Here is a 24,570-nt window from a genome sequence, read left to right as displayed (position 1 = left end):
AGAACTGGTATAACAGAAATGGGATGAAATTTGACAGTAAAAAGCTCAAGGCCTTTCATGAAGGGCTAAGAGGAATTCCCATGATAAACTAGGAACTTCAAGCCAATAGAACAGAAGAAAGAATTGGACGGGTTATTCCAAACGCCCTCTCAATGCAGCTACTAAACCTGCCAATTAAATTTGTTTATGTACAGTAATAGATCTCTTTCTCTTACTTACACGTAAGTTTTAACATAATTTTTAAGACTGAGTGCTATATTTTTGTTTATAATACCATGTACAGTTTTGCTTACCTGTATTCAAAGAGATAAACTTATGCTGGAAGGGCTGCAAGAATAATTATAGGAATTGAGAGAATCTCTTATGCGAAGCGACTGTAAGACTTTTCCTTGTTTGGCCTAACAACAGGAAAGCTGAAAGGGGATTTGGTTGCATTCTATAAATATATCAGGGAGGGAGAAGTGCAATTTAAACTAAAAGTTTTGTTAGTACAATCACAGATAAATACAAACTTAATCATAACCAGCTTTTGTGCTTGAATAGCCCCAAAGCGGGTAACGAAGACAAGAAAAGGGGGAAGGTATGATTTCAGGACATAATTTTAATATAAAAATGTATGTATACTTTACCGATGTAAAATTTTTATGTATATAAGTTTATATACACACAAAGTTGTACAACATACTATCCAAAGGTACAAATCTAAACATAAGCTGTGGAAAAGTATTTTCCAAGCTTGAATTTAAGCACAAATAGCTCTTTGTTATTACCTCATGAACAGAGTAAGTAAGCAAGCAGATTTTTGCTGGACTCACAAAGCCATATATCATAATGAGTATCTTGGATGCTTAGCTAAGAAATAAGAACTGGTAGGAAGAAGGAACGCTACCAACATCATCTTCATTTTAAATTCCCCAAAACTTGGAAACACCCAAGACCCAGAAATTAGGTAAAATGCTTTAACCCCCCACATTTCCTAACATGCTTATCACTTCTTGACCAAATCCTGACCTCAGATTTGTATCTCTATTTCTCCTCAACTTCAGTAGAGCCTGTTTTCCACTATGATAGGAAGGAGGATTACAGTTTTAAACCTTTAAGTTCTCATTTAAATAACAATAATATTACATCTCATGAACAGCCCATAGTATTCACACGCACAAGAAAATAATTTCCTTATAACCCTAATCTTGCAACAACATTGTTTAGAGGCATGATTTTAACTCTGAGCGATAAATCACATTTAAAACAAGCTTACCTGTTCACAGACATCACGGCACATTAAGTTGTCCTTTGCATGGTAACAACAAGACAAGCCTATGGAAGAGCAGGGGGAGGGAAAAAGACATGTAAAAGACTCGAAGCACTTGACTATCACTTCTGAACAGAAGCACCCACTTGATCAGAACAATTTGTCTTGTCCACAGATGACTGAGAAACTTTCCTTCCCAGAGGACAAAAAAGAACATGAGAAATTTTTGTTCCAAAGTTGACGCAGATCCGTTCACTGAGTCTCACAGAAATACCCCTACCCACTCTCGGCCACCAAAATGAGATCTCTCTCCCCTTCCTTCTGCTTCTAGCCACATTTCTGCTGCTTAACTTGAACTACTTTGGCACCTTCCAAATTTCTTCATGAGGCAATTCAATTTATTAACCCAGGGAAAATAAAAAGAATAGAATAACAAAAAGTGAACAAATCCCCACCAGAAAAACTCCATAGAGACTATATGCCTTTGTAAATTCAATCATCTCACAGAATCTGAAAATGTGAGAACCAGTTAGGAACAGGTAGGTGTAAAAGGAAATCAGAGCAGGAACACAGCTGCTCATTGAACTCCGTCTTCTTAAAAAACTCGGAACAAAACTGTAAATTGTTTACTAGTGATGGAAGAGTGGTTTTGCCTGACTAGATGAAAGTCATAGAGCAAACACAGATATGAACACATCAACAGGAAAACAAACGAGAACTGAAGCATTAAGTCATGAAACACCAAGGTTTGAAGCAGCATTTTTAGTATTACAGTTTGTTCTGCTTTGTTCCCCCTACCATCCAAGTATTTCCTTCATTCAGAGTTAAGCTTGATCAATATAAAATGAATTGCACAACTCCTTGACATTCATTTTCATCCGAACTGCCCAGTGCTTGGAACAGTGTAGTAGAAAACTGACATGGATTTCCTTCAAAGCTCTTACTTCCATGCATATCTTCACACAGAGGATCATTTAATGATTACAGATTTCTGCTCAACTGTATCTGAACTACATATCACACCGATACAACATTAAAAGCAATACTGTACAATGAAACCACATATATAAAGTTGTATATCACAATACCTAGTTGCTAAATAGATTTTGAACAAACCAATAGGAGGGACCTTGGGCATAAATTCCTTCATAATTTCACAACTTACAAGTGTTTTCATCTGAAAGCTTATAGCTGTTACGACAGCCAATTTAAAAACCAAAAGAATCCACCATGACCAAACCCAAAATTCTCAAATATTGAAAGGACATTTAAAACTAAAAGAAAATTTCAGCCTGAAAATGTCAAGGAACTGGGGGGGAGGGGAAATCACTGAAAAGGCTCTCTGAAACAGTCAGAATTTAAAACAGATACTACGGAATTGAGCTACATTTTAATGCAGAAACCTATCTTTCCTGAAGAGGAAAGAAGAAAAAACAAAGTCGGACTAAATGGTGGTTTTCGTTAATAATTAAAACCAGCACAGCAAAACGCCTGTAACAAATGAGGACCGCACCAAAATCCTGCTTACAACATGATGAAAGAATGAAATTGTAAAATTGACTTTAACGTTTTCTTGCCAATTTTCTACCATTGCAGAAAAGGTTTGAGATATGATACAGATGGCTTAAAATCTTTCTGATTTGAGGGCTACACGTGGGATGTTGCAGTTTTCCTGCACTATGTTCAGTAAGCCGATCTGCGACAAAAATCAACTTCATCATTAGCAAACTCTGCTATGTTCAAACTTCAGTTATTATTTCACTTAAATTAAAAGCCTTGCTTTACACTTTATCCTGTGATAAAGCCATGGTATTAGAAATGTATTACAACAATAAAAAAAAATTAACTTTGAAGAACAGTTTTTCTTAAGGCAAGAGTTGCACTTATTTTCAGAAACATTTCTAAATTTCAGTGCCTATGCAATCAGACTGCAAACACATTAACACAGTGCTGCAGAAAACATTCAGGTTCACAATGAAAAGACACCCAGCAAATTAACTGTCATAAGTAAAAAAAAAAAAACAACCAACCAAACATACTTAAACATAGGTTTTACTTACAAAGAGAAATATTGGCTGCTCAACCATGTTTTTATTGTTTCATTTCACCCTAAGTCCCAGAAATTTTTCATTATATAAATTTTTATTGAAGTAACTGCTACATTTAAGAGGTCGAAGAATTCAGAGTTCTCAACCTATAAAGAGAATCTACCTTGGCTTAGGTGACAATGCATAGGTTTAACTGCGTACACCACTACGATTTGAGTTCGTGAATATCCTAGGCAACATTTTATTAAACGCTCCTTCATATAGATTATTTAACACTCTGTGGCCTTTTATTCATTAGTTTTCAGTGGCTCTCAACCCTATTATGAGCTAACACACATCCAGGATAGTTCTCCTTCTCAATCACTTCCACTGCTGAGTTTCAAGTCTTATCAATTATACCGAAGAGTGTAACAATGAAGTAACAATATACTAAACTTTATGGTCATTTCATTCTTTTTATACAAAATGCTAATCAATTGATGGTATCTTGAATTAGCAGCAAACCAAATTGGCCCAGAGTGATCTTTAGGGCTTAAGTCAAAAATGGAAATTATTAACAACATCCATTCCTAACAATTCCTCTGTTCTCTTTTCAGTTAAGCTCTTCTGAAATGTTTTATGACATCTCTTTCAGTCAGTCCCTCACTTTCTCATTCCCACTTTCTCTAGTTGTACAAAAAATTTCCCAATTTTATTCATGACCAACTATGAAGAGGTAGAGGAGGCTGAGGGGAGACCTCATCACTCTCTACAACTACCTGAAAGGCCATTGTAGAGAGGTTGGTGCTGGTCTCTTCTCACAGGTAATTAGTGATAGAACAAGAAGGGATGGGTTCAAGCTGCAGCAGGGTAGGTTTAGGCCGGACATTAGGAAAAAATTCTTCACAGAAAGAGTGGTTAGACACTGGAATAGGCTGCCCAGGGAGGTGGTGGAGTCACCGTCCCTGAATGTGTGTAAGACTCGTTTAGATGTGGTGTTAAGGGATATGGTGTAAGGGAGAACTTTGTAGAGTGGAGCTGATGGTTGGACTCGATGATCCCAAGGGTCTTTTCCAACTTAAATGATTCTATGAAATATCTACACTTCCTTCTTTGATAAGATCTGCTACCTCTGCATTAGGAGTAAGTTTATCAAGGGAAAGCTGGACTAGAGTATGTCATATTTCATTCCACTTGCTTTTTACTGCCTTCTTTCTAAAACCATGCCTCATTAGAAATCAGAGCTATAGAACAATGAAATGCCACAAATGCCTCAGTGATTGCAGTCTTCTGCTTTAAAGTAGTACATATTTTGTATTTTCCATTCCTGTGACAGCATTACCAACATGATCCGTTTATTAAAAGCTATTTGCCAATACCTGTGCTTGTGCTGCCTTCTTTTTTCCATTATTCTTTTTCGGTCCTGTCAAGAAATTATCGGCTATCACAACTTTAATGCAGGAAACTATTTTACCACTATCCTTCCCTCTATTAAACACCTTTCCTTCACTTTTAAAAAAATTCAATACCTTGTTTAGCACCCTTCTAGAATGTTTGCAAAACCACAAGGAATACAAGCCTTGGGATACAAGGGCTGCTCTGACATTTCACATGGCAATCCACAAGTCAGGTTTTACCCATGTGGGGCAAGACACCAGCTCTTCTCCGTTTCAGACCCCGAGCTTGGGGCTTTACCTGTTGCCAGCTTGACAGCCCAAGGCACAAATCCCGGCCCCGAATCGGGTAAGTGAAGGGGTCCACCACCCCCATGGCGCTGCCAGGCAGGATGCGGGAAAGACGGCCGCCCCCCTGCATCCCGCTCCTCGCTGCCTCTGCTATTTTAGCCCCCTCTCTCCGGTAACTGTCTTTCGCGCTACGGTGCTCTCCGCGGGGAGCCGGACACCGACATAGCGGGAAGACGACGGACAGCAGGAAGGCGACGCTGCCCCTTCCTGGCAGCGCCCGGAGAGCCGCCCCCGACCCTCACCTGCGGCGGCCCCGCGCCCGCCGGCCTCCCGCTCCCGCGGGGCAGGTGCGGGCGGCAGTGCGTGCCGGGGCGCCGTCCCCCCTCTCCCCCCGCTCCAGACAGGAGGGACCCGCGGCGCCGGGCCGCGCCTCGTCCCCGCGGACGACGCCACCCCGCCAAGGCTCGGCACCCCGCGGACGGCCTGGCCGCTGCGCCATGTTGTTGGAGAGAGACCCGCGGAGCCGCCTCCCCCCGCCAACCAAACCCCCGCTACTCACCGTCCGCGCCGGGGCAGAGCAGCGGAGCCGCCGCCAGGCAGAGCAGGGCCCAGGGCCAGCGCGCTGCCGTTACCGCCATGGCCCGGTCGCGAACCCGCCGCGCGGCTCCGCCTCGCGACCCCCGCCCGCCAGACGGACGGGCTCTGACGCGGGCAGCGCCCCCCCCAAGCCCCGCTCGGCCTCCCGCCGCCCCCATTGGCTGCGACGCTCCCGCCGGGCCCCGCCCCCTCCGCCGGGCCCCGCCCCCTCCGCCGGGCCGCCGCGGACATTCCGGCGGGCCAGAGCCGCCGTCGCTGCGGGGAGCCCCGCCCACGGCCCCGCCCCGGCAGGCGGCTGCCTGAAACGGGCGGAGCCTGCAGCGGGGCCAGGCCCGCGGCCGAGCGGTGTCCGCCGGACCCGGCCTTGGCCCCGCTGGCGCCGGCGGGGCCTCTGCGGCCTGCCCCCGCACGGCGGACGCCCCGCCCCGCCCCGCCCCGCCCCGCCCCGCCCGCGGGCACCGGCTCTATGGAGCCTATACCGGCCTTCGCCGCGGCCGGACCGGCAGCCCGCAGCTTTTCCCCCCTCCAGCCCACGGAGCAGCAACTGGGTGCCCGGAGGGAGGGTTCGGGCAGGTGTGGCTTAAAAGTGGGCTAAGGAGAGAAGAAACAGTGTTTAGGAGAAAGTTTTTGTGAAGGAGGCGATTCCATTGAATCCGTTTATTTCTATTTACAGAATACTTGCATTACTAATATTTCTACACAGTGCTTCCAGAGTCTTGATTGTAAGCCTCCTGTATAATGCTGTTTTCTGCTTCAGATTGCGTTGTGCATCCAGCCACCATGTGGGAGAAATGACGGGAAGGGCACAAAGCCACTGGCTGACGCCCCGGGCTGGGAGGACACCCCACGAGGTGAGGAGGCCGTCGTGGCTGCAACTGGTTGATTCAGCATCAGCTCTTGCCACTTGCTCCAGGACAAGCCCTTGCTCTGGGACAAGCTACCAGAAGGGCTCAGGCAGGTGCTAAGGGGTTTTGGTCCCGCTGTGCAGCTGGGGATGGCTCCTGCCCAGGTTGAAGGTGACAGGCAGGGAAGCTGCCTTGGCTTCCCAGTGACAGTGTAACCTCCTCGCTGCCCCGTGCAGCAGCCACGCAGTTCCGCTGTTGCCTATGGTGGGCCTCCATTTGGGAAGGGAACCTGGAATGCTCTGGCAGGCTGATACCGCTTTTGCTCGCCTTTCACCTTTCGTTGGGGTTGTGTGTGGTGTTTGCTGGTTTTCTGTGTCTACGCTGCAGCTTGGGTCAGAGGTGAGATGTTCCGATCCCTGGCAGCAGGAAGGCAATCCAACCTGTGGGGATTCAGCCTGCAGTGTAGACAGTTAGAAAAAGAGTCTGTGACTGAAGAAACCTCTGTACAGTAGGACCACCACTGCAATCTCTTTTCCCTGTAGAGAACAAATTCTCTCACTTTTGTTTTTGGAATTCCAGAGAAATTAAATGTAAGCTATTCAATGAAGTCAAAGCAAACTTAAGTTACTGCTCATTTCGTAGCTAGTAACTATTTTGCCTTGAAGTCTGACCATTCCAAAGTGAATGGAACAGCTTCTGACAGCTCTAGGCTTCTTGGATGAGCACCTTAGCATCCCATTATCAGATTTTCTGGCAATAGTAAAACAGGAAAACTTTTAAGAATCCAGAAAATTCAGCGTCCCACAAACTGCTTATATCCCTTTTCCAATCTGTCATCCCCAAAGACAGTCTGACAAGTTACCAAGCAATTAATGACTCCGTGGTCTTCCACAGCCTGGAGAATTTGTAGGAACCCAGTGCTCTTTGATTCCAGTATCAAATTCATAAATTGTCCAGAAAAAAAAAACCCAAGGCAATGGATTTTCCAGTTATGTGTGCTTGCAGCCCAGAAAGCCAACTGTATCCTGGGCTGCATCAAAAGAAGTGTGGCCATCAAGTCGAGGGAGGGAATTCTGCCCCTCTACTCTGCTGTGGTGAGACCCCACCTGGAGTACTGTGTCCAGCTCTGGAGTCCTCAGCACAAGAAGGACATGAACCTGTTGGAATGGGTCCAGAGGAGGGTCACAAAGATGGTCTGAGGGCTGGAGCACCTCTGCTGTGAGGACAGGCTGAGAGAGTTGGGGTTGTTCAGCCTGGAGAAGAGAAGGCTCCGGGGAGACCTTAGAGCAGCCTTCCAGTCCCTAAAGGGGGCCTACAGGAAGGATGGGGAGGGACTCTTGGTCAGGGAGTGTAGTGATAGGATGAGGGGTAACAGTTTTAAACTGAAAGAGGGGAGGTTTACAATTAGATATTAGGAAGAAATTCTTTACTGTGGGGGTGGTGAGACACCGGAAGAGGTTGCCCAGGGAAGTTGTGGATGCCCCGTCCCTGGAAGTGTTCAAGGCCAGGCTGGATGGGGCTTTGAGCAGCCTGGTCTAGTGGGAGGTGTCCCTGCCCATGGCAGGGGGGTTGGAACTGGGTGATCTTTAAGGTCCCATCCAACCCAAACCATTCTGTGATTCTGTAATGCAGAACACTCCAATGAGATGGAAAAAGTTTGTATCTTGTCTGTCTGCCTATACACCGATACAGAGTGATTAAATTGTACTAGTTATTTATGGCACAGAGCCATAGGAAACAACAGTACATCTAATTGTATTTTAATTTGAACTTAATAAATTAAAGTTGTTGCTGTAATTGTGACTTCAAGAAGCTGAAAAGTGGCAAATGTGACCTTATTATAAAAAAAAACCTCTTCACACCAGCACAGAAATGATGCTTACGTGTAAGTGGGCTTACATGCCAGTTAAATAGATGGGCTTTTCTCCCCAAACCCAAGGTTAATTTTCTGTCTATTATCTCGGGACTTAAAATTCATCATGGGTCCACGAGGTGGCAGCAGATCCAAAAGCAAATTTAGCCAGACGGCCAAATTTGCAGGCTGGTTTTGTTTCTTTGAAAATACGAGGGACTTGGACAGATTAGATGCGTTTTTCCCCACTTATGCTAAATGGCTTAATTTGGCTCGATTTTGAATGAGAGTGAAGTGCTGTGCAGTCTGCTTCCCCTGAAAGCCATTTATGTGCAACGTCATTATCAGCAACAATTTACCCCACAAGCAAACAGGCAGAAAAAAGGTGCTAGTACGTCTGGTAATTTAAAGGCTGTGTGTTGTCACTCGAAGTCCCCGCTTCAGTTCCAGAAGAAATAACAGACCACTGAAAGTATTGCCTTCCATTTAAAGAAGCAAAATGAACTTTGAAATAATACGAGCTTTTAAAATTTGGCTTTCAGTAAGGACAGTGTAAATTTTAACCTAATTATTCTAGAAAGCAAAGACTTTTGTTCCTTAGGCGTTTGGATGTTGATTCTGCAGGCTGCTGTTTTCCCGTTAAACCATGCATATCAGTCTTTTTAAAACAGAACCCACTTGAAGTTGATTCTTATCCAAGTTTAACAGTGAGAAGTGGAATTTTGAGGCTTGAAATAATGAAATGCCTCAGTGTAAAGCAGTTGGCTACAAATATACTGACAGCAACATTTTTAACTCTAGCAATAAGACAGAAACCGTCCTGCAAATATATCTTGGTTTTTTTGTGCTCCTGTCAACTGCTGAGGGAAGAGGAATACTTTATTCTATATGCTGTATTTCTTGTTGCTTAGAATATAAGAACTGCTCATTCAGCTACATTGTACTGCGTGCAGCTCTGGAGTCCTCAGCCCAAGAAGGACACGGACCTGTTGGAGCGAGTCCAGCGGAAGGCCACGAAGATGATCCGAGGGCTGGAGCACCTCTGCTGTGAGGACAGGCTGAGAGAGTTGGGGCTGTTCAGCCTGGAGAAGAGAAGGCTCCGGGGAGACCTTAGAGCAGCCTTCCAGGCCCTAAAGGGGGCCTACAGGAAGGATGGGGAGGGACTCTTCATCAGGGAGTGTAATGATTGGACGAGGGGTAACGGTTTCAAACTGAAGGAGGGTAGATTTAGATTGGATATTAGGAAGAAATTCTTTGCTGTGAGGGTGGTGAGGCACTGGAAGAGGTTGCCCAGGGAAGTTGTGGATGCCCCATCCCTGGAAGTGATCAAGACCAGGTTGGACGGGGCTTTGAGCAGCCTGGTCTAGTGGGAAGTTTCCCTGCCCATGGCGGGGGGGTTGGAACTAGATGATCTTTAAGGTCCCTTCCAACCCGAAGCATTCCATGACTCTATGATTCTATGTTTTTTTGTATTAGCTTGAATAGTTATTTCATTATATTTTTTTCTGAGCAGTGTTTCACCCTGCTTCCTTAACAATTGCTGAAATGTTAAAAGCTTTGAACGTTACTCCATATTTTTTGTTGAAGTCTCCCTCAGCAATAGGTGAAGATTCTGATGCAGTCATGGTCTGAATTACTGGTCCAAACATACATTTTACTGAAAGAGACCTGACCTGATCAGGATCCCCTCAGAAAGTAAAATTTTCTTAAATCCAGAGAATCATGTTGTCAATGTGGCATATCTCTATACATTTCAGCAGAGTATTCTCTGGACTGAAAATACACTGTCCTATATTTGAATTTAACATACTATTATGTGTTTGAGATGTACATAAACTCTGTGCACCATAAAATTGGCTTCCTAACCTTTTAAGAACTTCAAGAACTAATATACAGAGCTACACCTCCTAACACGAGACTTTAATCAGACAAAAGCTTGTTTTCACCTTGTATACCTTCTATTTCTATTTTTATCTCATTACTGGAAGCCAGTAGCATTTTCCTTCTTGGTAATTTCCATTGTAATTTAGCTAAGATTATTTTTTTTTGCTTTGCCGCAATGCTTAGGATATCTACACCTTGCAATTGGAAAGGTACTTAGAACATCTGTAGACTTACCCTAATTAGCATTAATTGGTCTGATCTGTGTATCAACAACTAGATGCCTGCATGATAAGCCAGTGCCAGATTTTTAGTGCATGTTGAATAGCTTTCCTGTGCCGAGGCTTGTTCTGTTTCATCTCTCCGTTGGAAGTAGGTAGGGCTTTACAGCTACCTCAGGTGTGTCTGTGTGCCAACTGGTCGGAATTGTGGGACCAGTTGTGGGACTGTCCCTAACAATCTGCTAGCTAGTAAGCGACACCGTTGCCTGTTTCTTCAGGCTAAGGATGGATTTCCACAAGGAAGCCTCTTTCAAGGAGATTTTGTTCTTAAGCAGGCAAACCTTTTTGTTCAGGCAACCCTTAGCTACTTTATTTTTTCTCCATGAGATCTCAGGCAGCATTTTACATCTGGCTTTCCAAATAATGAATATGAAAGATTCATTTATTTTCAAATTACTTCACTTATTTAAAATCAGAAAACTAGAATGTGGGGGTTTTTTTCATAACTGTTTTATTAAAAGGCGAAACACAAATACAAAAGTGAGGTTTGGTGGCTGCTATTACACACATCAGAAGCAGCGTGCAGTTACACTGATAAGGAGAGTTGTATATAAAGCAACACAGATGCAAAATTAAAGCCAATGAAGATGTACATTAATGGCAAATACAATGTCCACAATTAATTTTAAGCAAGTTGAACATGTGGTCCATATTAGAGTTCGCAAAATCTTGCTATAGGCAAATAATTAATATTGCATACATCAAGTCTGGAAGGATAGCCAACTGCAAGTGATTAAATAAATGTGGAGTATATAATTAATTACAATTTGCTCTGAAGGTAATAAAGTAGTAAATAAGATCGTGGCATCATCAGTGAGCATGAGTTAAACTATTCTATAGTTTTGGAAAGGAATTTCAAATAGATCTCATGTTCGCTGATGAACATCAGTTTTGATGGTGCTATAAAAAAAATCTGGGTCTGCTTTACGTTGCGTAACTTTTCTCAAAAGAGCAAATGACCTGAAACTAAAGTCACCTGTCAGTCTAAATTTTAAACCCCTGGAATCAGTTAAGGGATTAGAGACATGTCTGCTTCTCTTCAAATGAGAATGCTGAGCGAAGTAAAACAGACTTCTTGGTAACAAAGCTTTTGGAATGGATAATTTAGAAATAGGTTGTGGACTGATGGAAGCATCAAGACCATTCATTCTCTTTGACGTAGAAAAACTGCGTCAGAAAAGCCTAATTGCCACATCCTTTCCCGTAACAGAAGGTGATGCTAAAAATAATGCCTAAAAAAATGTCACCAAGATACAGTTATGCTTTTTTACTCTCTATAACGCATTGTATGCTCTATAGTCTTTGTACTGCATACTCTTTATAATGGAGTTATGCATTAACGTAAATGTATCAGTTTGCTGCCTTCAAGGCTGCTATATGTAGGCCAGGGTTGCTAGCACGTGTGTGGAGTACCTTCGTGTCTTTTACAAGACTCTCTTGTAAGGCTCTCTTATGGGATGGACAATCCTTTCGATTTGACTTCTGGAATAACGTGAAGAAATTGGAAATTGAGATATTGGAAATGAGGGAAACTATACCAGAAGATTCTGGGGTTTGGGGAGCAGAAAATTGATCCCTTCAAAATGTGGAAAGAGAGTTTTTTCAAATGGAATCATGTTCAGTCCAGTCGAATCCTTCAACCATCCTAATGATCTAAATCTGAATCTAAACTCAAGTGTCTAAAGTCTGCTGCACCTCTATGGTAGTAGAGACGGGCCGTGCTCATGCCAGTAGAAATCCTATCTTTTTTCTGGCCTTGGCTTACCATACAAGAAGACAAATAACAGCATTTAGCAAGTGATGACACATATATGTCTTTGAATACAGATAAAATGGATATTCATTTATGCTTTTCAACGCAGGCTTCACTATCCGCAGTGCATCCGCCAGCATATCACAAGCATGGGTTGGAGATAGAAAAGGATGTGTTGAAGAACATTGAGAATACCACATGGAAATTCTTCAGTGGATTATCCCACTGAATCACTGAGTCGTGTATAGGATTAGGTACTTCTCCGTATGGTGTTTAAGGACCAAATTGCTGCTGGAATATTTTCCAAAGGTTATTTTTATGTTTTGCTGTACTATGGAACTGTGTTAAAAATTATAGCATAGCTGCACCTACAGTGAGATATTTTAAAGCACCCAAAGAGCTTCATATATTTTCTTCCATGTTTTAGCAATTATAATACTCTCTCAATTAGTAATCTTTGAAGAACTGTGTGTAATTCATTCACTGCTATACATACATTTCTGTATGAACGCAGTCTGCAATCTTTGCAAAAATGAGTGTGGGCGGTATGAAATCATTTATGCTGCTAATTGACAATTTTGCAATTGCTTCTAGTTTCAAATAGAAAAAAAATCAATGTAGACTGGCAGATAAAATAAAAATGAAAGGGGAAGGCATAAAATTCCATTTTTTGCAACCAGTTTGTGTCACGCTATTTAAATCAGTTTTAGTTAAACTAGCTAAAACTAATCAGCTTCAGCTAAAATAAAATTGTTTTATTTTTGCTATGCCATACATTAGCTAGCAAGTTCTGTCAAGATGACATTTTAATTATGTGAATTACAGATCAATGCCTATTCCCACTTGTACCTACGCTTGAGTCACACGAGTGAATTAGGGTAGAACTTTGCTGGTATGCATTAATCCTGAACACGTCTCAAAACACCTTAATAAAAATGTCAAAAGGTACTTTATTTATTCTAACTTCTGCGGACTTTGATAGTGAAAATATTATATGCATAATTTACATGTTAAGTTTTACAGTGAAGGGAGTTGTTAGAGATCTCCGATGTCTTTGCTGGGAAGAGCCACACGTGCCTGAGAGCGGAGAGAGGAAGTGAGGGTTTTTGATCAGAACAAGGAGCAGTGCGCTGGGACAAGGCAGCGGGGCCGGCGAGGAGAGCGAGTGCTGCCCGCAGGTTCCTCGCGTGCAGTGAGCTGGCTGAATTCATCCCCCAGCCAAGGGCGAAGCGCAGCCCAGTACAGCCCCAGGCACACGGCGGTGAGGGTCACTGGCTCCTCCCTGTGCAATCGTCCTGTCCTCACCATCGCTACAGAGGGACACGAGGATCAAACGAAACTTCTTCTGTTAGGAGGCAACTTTAAGTAATACGCGCTATAGAAAAAGAACTTGTTAATTTTGAAATCATATACGGTAGATCAGAATTCAGATCCTACACAATAATTTTAAAGCTCCCTCACCATATATTCAAAAGTTCATAGCTAAATTCTTATTGTCTTTGGTAACTAAGACTGAAAAAATAAATGAATTACTTTTCCCTTTAAAATACTCGTATTTACTTTTCTTGGGTAAAAAGTAAAAAAACTAGACCAGACCTTAAAAATCACTAAGCACCTGATCTCTCTCATAACTGATATCCAAATTGTATATATATATATTTTAATATATATATATACAAAACACAGCAAGATCCAAGTAAAATTTAGTGACCTAAATCAAGACTGAAGATCCATAAAATGAAGATTGAAATTGGAAACATCTAAGTGTTGTATGCACTTTGTGCTTCAGTTTCCTGGATTCCTTTGGCGCTTGTTCCTTCCTAAATCCTCAGCTGTCCTGGTGGATTGCCATCCTCCAACTGCTTGCTCCAAATGGATTGCTCCTCCAGTGGAATAGAGGCAGGATGTGGCTATCTACATCCAAGAAAAAAGGTACGAGCCCCTCACCTTTCTGGGTGCCTACACTCTTCTCGGGGAAAGCCTGAGAATAAATAACCTTTCAAAAATGTAGTGAAGTCCTACGCATAGCGTCTCAAAAGGAGAAAATGAAGAACTGCTGTGGTTTAAAAATGTTCTTACTAGTGCCCGATAGGTAATCGAGTATTTTAGTCATGTCATAAATTATATAAGTGATGCCCTTTATGCGCACCTGTATTCCTCACATGCACCACTAACTGTTTTAACTCATTAAATAGCAAAGAAGGGGGACACAATAATGGGATGAAAGCTGCGGAAGGGGGAACTGGCAGTGTACTTTTATCGAGCTGCGTTTTATTATACATCATGCATGTTTAGAGGTGCAAGAGTATTTTCAAAAACAGAACCCAAATTTTATCTTTAAAATACTTACAGGGTCTGAAAGTCACCTGGTGTGTTTTTTGCTGTTCTGTAGATCCTAGCTTTGAAGATATGATAAAAATAGTGGGATTATTTTTCCAGTAATTTCAGGGTTTAATTAGCATAGAGGAAATAATCTGCCACTTCCTGTTAGTGCATTTCTGCTTTGCTGTAGTACTTCAGCCTTTCTACATACCTGATTCGGTATTAAATAGATAATACTGATTCATTAAATGTGATAATGCTAACTTCAAACCTGTATCAATTACACTTTCATTTTGAAGTATTTTTTTCATTTGAAGTATTTTTTGTCTTAATTTTGGGCCTTGCAGTGACACGTTCCTGGACAAAGAACTGATCAGATGTTGCAAACAATCCTAGACTTGGCACAAAATGGCACATGGCACCAGAGCTTCTTGATCACTCGATTCTGGTTAACGGCTTTGGTGCCTATAAGCATATTGACATGTGGGCATTTGTTCTATGTGCAATAACACGAGGAACGTTCAGTAATAGTAAGCCCCCAAAAAAGAAAAGAAAAATTAAAATCTGAGTTTTTCTGAACCTATAAGTAGAATTAGGGATTCCTTGTCAATGAGGTAGTGTTTTAGTGACTAATTAGTGATATTAGAGTTGCACTACTAATATAAAATCTGTTCTGTAGCAACAATAAACCCAGAAAAAATAACAAATGTTAGCCTAGCCAGCTAGAAAATCAATATGCCAGAATGCTCTTTTCCCTTACCCGCGTTGCATTTGGAAGCAAGACCTTGATGCTTTCTAGAAAGAATGAGGTTGCTCTGTTTGTTACATACCACCTTTTTAGGAGCAAGATGGAGTCTTTTGGCATTTTGTAGAAAAGGTACCTTCAAAATTGCACACTTGCAGTTGTTTAAGATGGCATGTTTTGCTCATATGTAAGGTATTCAGCAGCTGCAGCACACTTTACAGGGATGCATGAATGATAATAGGCTCCTGCGGGAAAAATTTGGGGAATGCAAGAGGAAGGGCAAGGAACACTACAATTCCTGCAAATCTGCCCTAGCTCTAGACATGTGATCTGTTTTCAGCTGTTGTTTTTTTCCATTCATTGTACTTTCCACAATTTCTATTACTTCCATTGTTGCACATTTTCTTCAATTTATATTCTGAGTGACTTCTAATAGGTATCATAATTTATTTTTTCCCCATTTTAATTTCCTAGCGAAACTGTAAAATCTTTCACATCCTTTTCAAAGGAGAGGATCTCAGGCTGGTTAGCATAAGGCAAGTGATCCAGACAGCTAGCTAATTATGTGTCCTGTTTTTCTTTTGACTTGCAGGTAACACACTAAGAGATCATTTAACACATTAAGAGATCCATGTCGGTAACATGGACAGGGGGATTGAGTGCGCCCTCAGCAAGTTTGCCGATGACACCAAGCTGTGTGGTGCGGTCGACAGGCTGGAGGGAAGGATGCAAACCCCATGAAGTTCAACCAGGCCAGGTGCAAAGTCCTGCACCTGGGTCACAGCAATCCCAAGCACAAATACAGGCTGGGCAGGGAATGGATAGAGAGCAGACCTGAGGAGAAGGACTTGGGTGTGTTGGTGGAGGAGAAGCTCACCATGAGCCGGCGATGCACACTCACAGCCCAGAAAGTCAGCCACATCCTGGGCTGCATCAAAAGCAGTGTGGCCAGCAGGGTGAGGGAGGGAATTCTGCCCCTCTCCTCTGCTCTGGTGAGACCCCACCTGGAGTACTGGGTCCAGCTCTGGAGTCCTCAGCACAGGAAGGACATGGACCTGTTGGAATGGGTCCAGAGGAGGGCCACAAAAACAATCCGAGGACTGGAGCAGCTTTCCTATGAGGACAGGCTGAGAGAGTTGGGCTTGTTCAGCCTGGAGAAGAGAAGGCTCTGGGGAGACTTTATAGTGACCTTCCAGTACTTAAAGGGCGCCTAAAGGAAGGATGGGGAGGGATTCTTGGTCAGGGATTGTAGTGATAGGATAGGGGTAATGGTTTTAAACTGAAAGAGGGGAGGTATAGACTAGATATTAGGAAGAAATTCTTTGCTGTGAGGGTGGTGGGACACTGGAAGAGGTTGTCCAGGGAAGTTGTGGATGCCCCATCCCTGGAGGTGTTCGAGGCCAGGTTGGGTGGTGCTTTGAGCAGCCTGTTCTAGTGGGAGGGATCCCTGCCCAGGGCAGGGGGATTGGAACTGGGTGATCTTTAAGGTCACTTCCAACCCAAACCATTCTATGATTCTATGATTTGATGATCTAAAAGTGGATTATATTATTTGGTTCAATGTTAGTTTATGTGATAAACAGCTCGTCCCTACAAACACAAAGGAGCACAGAGGCACAGCGGCAGGTGGGCAAACCCCTATAGCCCAGTAAGAAGAATGGAGACCCTGTCCCAGCCTGTCCCAAAGCTGTCCTGGGAGAGCCATCAGCCTTGCTGTCCAGGTGTGAGACCCAAACGACGAACCTGCACAAGAGGCTCTCTGGACCACCTTGCAGACTGAGCTAAGGTTGCCGCTGGCAGTGCTATGACACATGGCATAGGATGCAGCTGAAGAGTGTGTCGGGGTTGCACTAGACTTGCCATGGCATGTTTAGGGGAGGAACATGGGGTTAGGTGGGGATAGGGAGAGATGGAGGTGGTTTGGGGGGGAACAATCATGGGTAAAGAGCGGGGAAAGGGGATAAAAGGGGCTGGTTATGTATAAACGGGTAGAACATTGCCTTCAAATTAGTTCAAGGTGATTTGCTCATTACAGGAGTTTAAAGAAAAAGCTGAAGCAACACCGGGATTTGGTGTTACTCTGACAGCTTCTGAAGGATCGTGAGTGTACCAGAAGGTTGGGATAGTGGGCAGTGATTCTTTTGAAGAAGGACAAAGGAAAGGGATAAGAAATTATATACCAAAGGGGTAAGAAATTATATACCAGTCAATTTTGTTTTGATTGTTTGGGGAAAAAAACCACCCTGGAATGAGTCATCTAGCATTATTTTTGAGTAACACCATGACAGCAAGCAAGAGTCAACATGCATTTTGTCACGAACAAGTTGTGGCAAACATGTCTTATTTCCCTTCACAACAACTGAAGCAAGGAAAATTCAGGTCGGACATAAAAAAAAAGCTTTCTAAAGATAAGGCCAGTGAAGTAATGAAATATATTGCCTAGGGAAGTGGTAGAATATCCGACAGAAAGAGTCTGGCAAATCTTTCAGAAATAGTCTAGGCAAATGTTTGCCAAGCACATGGTTATGGTTTATCTTGCTTTGGAGGAATGTGAAAGGTTTGATGATTTCTGGAATCTTTTTCAGGCCTATTTTTCTCTGATTTCTTCACACAGACCTCTAGGATATGTCTCAGAAATGAACAGGGCCTTCACCAGGAGGGCGGGGACTACTGTAAAGGGCTTTCGGCTGTAAAGAGCTGATCTGAAGGCACTCATAAACAAACCTGAAGCAGCTTAAAGCACCCTTGTTCTGGCTCGACCTTTGTAAGTGTGCTCTGGAAGAGAAACCTAGCAAAGGAAGCCACTGAAATTTGTTGAAAACCTTTCTGGGGATTAAAAAATAAAAGTTATGTTTTCAACCTCAGCATAAGACCTAATCACCACAACAGACTGCAAGAAAAAAACCTGTTTAATCTCTAGGAAACTCTGCATTTGAGAACATTTTCTAAATGTCAAGACTCCTCTCCCACATTCAAAACTTCCTGGATTTCATCTCTTTGTAGCGTGAAGTTCAAGCTCCTTGTTGCATATCTGTTCCATCTATTTTCTGTGTGACGCATTCCTGTATTTTAAGATATAGCAGAAACAAACTGTGTTTACGTATCATGGGAGTTATGGCCTCAACTGCTTCAAAAGAGATAGATGGAAAATGAAGGGTTTTTTTTACTTTACTTATCATATAATTGCAGCAGTTCTATTTGCTCTTGTGAAATGAATTGCTAGATCTTATTAAGTCAACTTAAATTTTGTAAAAAGTGTCTTCAACAGTCAGTGGAAGTTTTTCATGACTGCCTTTAGCCTTAGCGGAGGCACTCTATATGCTGCAGTGATGCATTCACAGTCAACCATTGCAGCAACCTCTTAACACCACAACTCTGCTCCATAATATAAGGGATTTTTGAAAAAAAGCTAATAAAAGTAGTCTGCCCTAGCAAAGAAAACCAAAGGATTTAGAGATACTATGAAGAAATGAGAAATAACCCTGCAGAATTAATTCCAAGGAAATTAGTTGTATATACCTTCCCTTCCCTATTGCTACTGCAGACGCTTGAGTGTATGACTGACAACAGTAAACCTGGGCAAAAATCTGTGCTTTGAGTTAAATATGTTTATAGAACTATTTTCTTCAGAAGAACATATAGCATAGGTCTGCCTGAGAAAGTACAGTGCAGAAAATACATAGCTAAATAAAATGACTTAGATCCCAAAAGATATAAAAGAATTAGTTTTGCACACTTATGAACAGATGTGCAGTCGCTTATACTTTTAAATGTAGCATATTGCAAAATTAAATAGTATTTTATTTAATATTTCTATTAATTATTACAAAATTATTAAATACTTATTTAATTATTTATATTAATTGTTAAAATTATTGCTCATTTATTATTTAATCTTAAATGTCAAGTGGCAAAAATCGGGAAGGTTTAAAAAAAGTTAAGAATAAAGGCAGTTCAGGTTAAGAATCCTTTCTAGTAATTATAATTTATTGAGAAGTTATCCTTGGTAGATTTCCGCCTTGCTTCTAGATCATTGATTTTATAATCACTTCAACTGTCAGCACTGGTAATTAAAAGACATAACATTCTTTTGTGAAGTACAATGCAACCAGACAGACATTATATATATTCATCGCGGTGTTTCCATTCTGTTTAGCATTTTCTATGTACGAGTGAATGAATCATGACCCACACATTATCCATTGTAATAGGATTAATAGAGTAGGACTTCTGATCAGATTGATATATTTATTCCTGAGACTAAATATCGTATAGTGTTTTGTATGCAACAAGAGTTGTCCAATAAATGTGACATTTTCCTCATTCAAACAGCAGATCTACTAACTGCGAGGAGAATAGGTTATCCTTCATCCAGAATTTGTTACAAAGGAGATTATTTTTCAAATAATGAAAATTTCTTACTGAGATCAGCAATGCAGCGTCACAATTCTTAATGAAGATATTTTTACTTTGTAACGCCTATGTGCTGTTGCTGGTATACCTTCTGACCCAAATATTTTAACATGTAGATATACAAGACCACTTGCAACAAAAAGTATAAAATTTAAACAACCATAAATTATCTACTGTATGTCACTGCAGGCATTGACTCATTTTTGCGGTAGCAAGGCTCAGTTTCTACTGGAATTTCTTGATGTTGTGTCTGATGCAATGAACCCTAAACCAAAAAGGAAATGCTTATCATTAGCTTGTGTTATGATGCTTGCATTTGAAAATAAATTGATATGGTGGGAGTGTATCAGTAAATCTATCAGTAGAGCTATTAATTAAATCCAGTGTTGGGGGTTTTTTTCAAAGAAAAAACATCCAGACACAATCCTTGTTTCTTATCAAACCATCTTTTTTTTTGTGCCATTCACTATGAACTCACTGAGAATAACCATCTTTGTAACTTTACGGTTAATTGCCTTTAAATGTGAAATAGCATGGCTGTTTTGGTACCATACATGGGCAGATCACTAAAACAGCTGAGTAACTATCAAACCCAACCTTCCTTCCAATGAAGGAAATGCGTATCAAATTATTTAAAGGTAGCTTAATCTTATGTAACAAGACTTGTGAAGTTTTTAAATTCAGGCTTCACAAGTGTAATGTAAGTTTTGACAAAGTGTTTTGATTTGGTGATGGAGAGACATGATTAACTCTTGACCTACTTACATCTACTAGCATTTTGCAGTAAAAATAGGAGTGGTGACACACTTCCAGAGGTGTAAGAATAAACCAGCAATGCCTAAACATGGGGGACATTTTTTTTTTCCAGTTAAAACAAAGAAATCATCTAAATAAAGAGCAGCTTTTATAAAGAGGTTCAGAATTCTTGACTGGCATCACTTAAAATTGCCCCCTCCTACCCTCTTAGTAGTAAGAAAATATTATTTTCCAAATCAGCTAGATTTTGCAATGAGTATCAAATGCAATATTTAGAAAGGAAACACTTTATTTCACGTGTTCAGCATCAGTGTGTGCATATAACTGATGCATTTGCGTTCGACCAATTTAGTGACAGGCTGTGACAGCCAAAAATGACAGAATTAGCAGCACTACAATAGGGCTCATGACAAACAAGAAAAGTGTCAGTAGTGGATGGTATTGCATCAGATGCTGAAAAAAAAGACAGTACATAACCAGTTTGCGTACCTGCTTTTAGTTCACCTAACTGGAGTTTTCTGCCAGGTCCGTAGAGGTATTACAGTCCATAGAAGCTTTAGAACTTATTGCAAAGAAATTAATTGCCTCTGATTAACTGCACCGTAACATGAAGTAGCCACATAAACCAGGGGCAGACATTATTACATAGCAGCCCGTCTTGTTCCTTCCTGGTACCAAATCAGTCTACCTACGTGACTGCCAAGGTAAGGAACCAGAACAAACAGAAGAGAGGCAACAAATAACATGTTTTCTGAACATGGCAGTCAAAGAAGAAAATGTGAATTGATCCTATTTTTTACTAGCTACGTTGACAGAAAAGAAAATTCCAGGTATCGCAGTGTGGAGAATAGAGGCATTTTAAAAAAAAAATGAAAGAGAAAGGAAAAAGGTTCTTAGCCACAATCTGATTTCTCGGTCAGTTAAGTGAGTCCTCCTTTTTCATAAACTTTTTTTTTTTAATATGTCAGTAAATAAGCTACATACAAAACTGAGCGTGGGGAATGCCAAACTTCAAGCCTGTATAGTTCAATGAAGAACTAGACTGAGACTGATAAAAATACTTTACAAGAACTGAATGCTTGTGATCCCCTGCACAGAATAGTTCTGCGCCTTTGTAGATAAGGTTTTTTGTCAAGGAAGTGTCACATTTTGATCAAAGTAGCCCAGCCTGTTGCAACAAAACCAGAATACAAATACCAAAAAAAAAATTTCAACAGTGTGAAAGCAATAAATCATATAGTAACCGTGTCAAAATGCTTGCCATATCCAGAGAGATTTGTAGTGACATAACAAACATATGAAAAGTAGTCTCATGTTTACTAAGCTGTTCATTAAATACATAATAAATACAGAATAATAGAAATTATAACACTCGTACCTTGGAAGTAGCGGCTTTTCACTGATCTTCCACTTATGGAGGTTTCCATAACAACATGCAACGATGTGACTTACTGAGGGTGCAGTCCTGCATGCCATTTCTCCATCTTCCACAAAGGTAAAACACCTTTTCTGGAAAACATATGTATCACCATTCAGGATCACTGAAACAAAATACTGCTAAACCAAGCAGCCATTCCGACCACCACATGAACTCACCTCACAAACGCATTCAGACAGCATGGATTTGACAGCTTCGGCTATGGAAAAAAATGCATATGAAGATTTGATAAGCAAAAATACCTACCTTTGTACCAGCAGGAGCTACCCTACCTATATACCAGCAGGGTTTGGACAGACTGATTAAATTACAAATGGGTTTTCTCTTGCATATTCTACTAAAAACCTTACTAGCGTTATAAAATGAAAGGTGAATTAAAACACTATAGATACTTGTGAGATACAGGAGCACAGAGAGTCTTTAACCTTGCTCCTCACTGCTCTCTTTTTGTGCTTATGCTTCAAAAAGGGTGCCAACAAGCCGAATCATAGAATGTCTTGAGTTGTAATGGACCCATAAAGATCATCTACCTGTTCATCACAGGACTACCTAAAACTAAACCATTTGACTAAGAGCATCGTCCAGATGCTCCTTGAACTCTGACAGGCTTGGAGCCGTGACCGCTTCCCTGGGGAGCCTGTTCCAGTGATCGACCACGCTCTCAGTGAAGAACCTTTTCCTCATGTCTAATCTGAACTTCCCCTGACCCAGCTTCTTTCCGATTCCCCATGTCCTACCAGCTGTCGCCAGAGAGAGGAGATCAGCACCTCCCCTCCACTGCCCGCCTTGAGGGAGTTGCAGACTTCCATAAGGGCACCCCTCAGCCTTCTCTTCTCCAGGCTGAACAAACCAAGTAACCTCAGCCACTCCTAAGTCTTGCCCTTGAGACCTTTCACCATCTTGGTCGCCCTCCTCTGGACACCCTCTTCATGGTTTGATGCCCTTATATTGAGTATATAAGTATTCACATTCAACATCAGCAGCTCTTCCCTGCACAAGAGCAACCTAAAGTAACGGCATCAATCTAACCACAAGTAAGATGAAAGTTAATTTTCTGATCTGTGGATATGCTCTCCCCATAGGATGTGCCTACTCTTTTGGACAGAAGTCATAATTCAAAAGGTCGTTCTTTTCAGTTCATCCATGGAAGTGCATTTCCTGCTCTCTTAAAGGAAAACAGAACAAAACCAAAGATGCTTCCTGATGCCTTGATTCTGACCAGTCACATCTGTCCAAGATTGATCTCCAGAGCAGAGAATATTTTAAAATTATTATTAAAATGAAGCTGAAAGAGCCCTCAAAGTTAATCTTTGTTAAAAAAAGATCTTCCACAGCTATTATTTTTATTTTGGCTTAAGGAGTAAACCCACAGAGCAGCATACAATCACAGGTAGATAATATACAGATCAGAAAAGATCAGCACTATAGGTTGATTTCTTGTTGAACAGGAATTGACATTACCAAGCAAGCATACAGAATGATGACAACATTGGGCTCATTTTAGGCATTTGCTCAAATAGAAAATAAAAAAAAAAGAGGTGCCTATGAAGCAAACAAAAAAATAACTGAACGCAAAACTGATAAACATCTATTGCGATTACAAAAAGGCCTGTTGCTATCTTTCCGGTCTTCAGATATCTATGTATGTAATCTCATACATGCACACATTCACACCATCCCACTCTAAGGACAAGTTTCAGTCTAAACACAACTGTTAATGTTATTTTAGATGCCCGGGGGCATGCCAGCTGTCACTCAGCAAGATGGGTGTCTCTGCGCGTCTCTGTCGCTTTCGTGTTGTATCAGCCTGCTGAAGTAAATGCGTGAGATACCCCAGGACATTATCGTGGCAGTTGAAGCCTTTGGTTAAGCAGCCGAACCTACTCCAGTATAGAGTACCTATAGCTTAGCTACTTAAATTCTGTAAGTGGACTCAAACTATATGAAACAGTGGAAAATTAATGTCTGAAAACGGTGGAGAATCCAGACGCTCTCCCGTCACAGTGAAACGCCGGCGTTAGCTTTTGAAGATCGTTCAGTAATGAACTTGAATATATTAAAATATCCTGAATGTCTCCATGTTATTTACAAAATGGAGACTTTGAAGACAGGAGCAAAAGTGTGCAAGAAGTACCAGATGTGCCTACAGCTGCACCTAGGGGATTACGAGTAAAACACAACAGTTTATGAAAAGTAAACGAACTTCTGTTTCTCAGTGCATCATTATTCCTGGACTCTTGGAACAAGATGGGAGAGTACTGTGCTGTAAACCTCGGGAAAACACCAGTAGTTGTAGAGCTTCTGGCAGCAAAACCTTCCCCTTCCCAAAAGATCCAAGCGTAGCTTTGCTAACTTCGACATGACATGACTGCACAGGCATAAAAACACACCTGAATGGAAAACCTACCTTTCCCAGTCAGGAATGTGCAGCTGTTATGGTGGGCACTCTGGAAACATTGGCAATGCTGGGAGTTTCCCGAGCGCAGCGCATCTCAGTCCTACCTAGGGATCAGTTGCTTGATGCTTGGCTGCAATTGCACTTTATATTTGTACCACATGAATTAACTGTGGTCCTTTTCTGAGTGACTGCAGGGTGAATCGGGGCATGCAGTGGGAGACTAAAACATGGACCGTGTTTGCTAACACTAAGGTTAGAGCCGCCCAGCAGTACTTGCTACAAGATAAAGCTATCAGTTGCTTTTCTGTGAAAGCAAGGGAAGAAG

The 24,570-nt window shown here is 41.7% G+C and overlaps 1 protein-coding gene across 1 annotated transcript in view; it reads right to left on the bottom strand.

The window, feature by feature from the left end:
- RECK (reversion inducing cysteine rich protein with kazal motifs) overlaps window positions 1-5,683 on the bottom strand; it is a 65,615-nt gene extending 59,932 nt beyond the window's left edge. The window contains 2 exon segments of the mRNA XM_063325720.1: window positions 1,259-1,317; window positions 5,524-5,683. Of these exon segments, the coding sequence (XP_063181790.1) occupies window positions 1,259-1,317; window positions 5,524-5,602 (138 nt within the window). The 5' untranslated portion in view covers window positions 5,603-5,683.
- Between the last annotated feature and the right edge of the window lie 18,887 nt (window positions 5,684-24,570).

Source organism: Chroicocephalus ridibundus, chromosome 2, assembly GCF_963924245.1.
Source record: "Chroicocephalus ridibundus chromosome 2, bChrRid1.1, whole genome shotgun sequence".
Taxonomy (NCBI): domain Eukaryota; kingdom Metazoa; phylum Chordata; class Aves; order Charadriiformes; family Laridae; genus Chroicocephalus; species Chroicocephalus ridibundus.
This window is presented reverse-complemented; position numbering and strand designations above follow the sequence as displayed.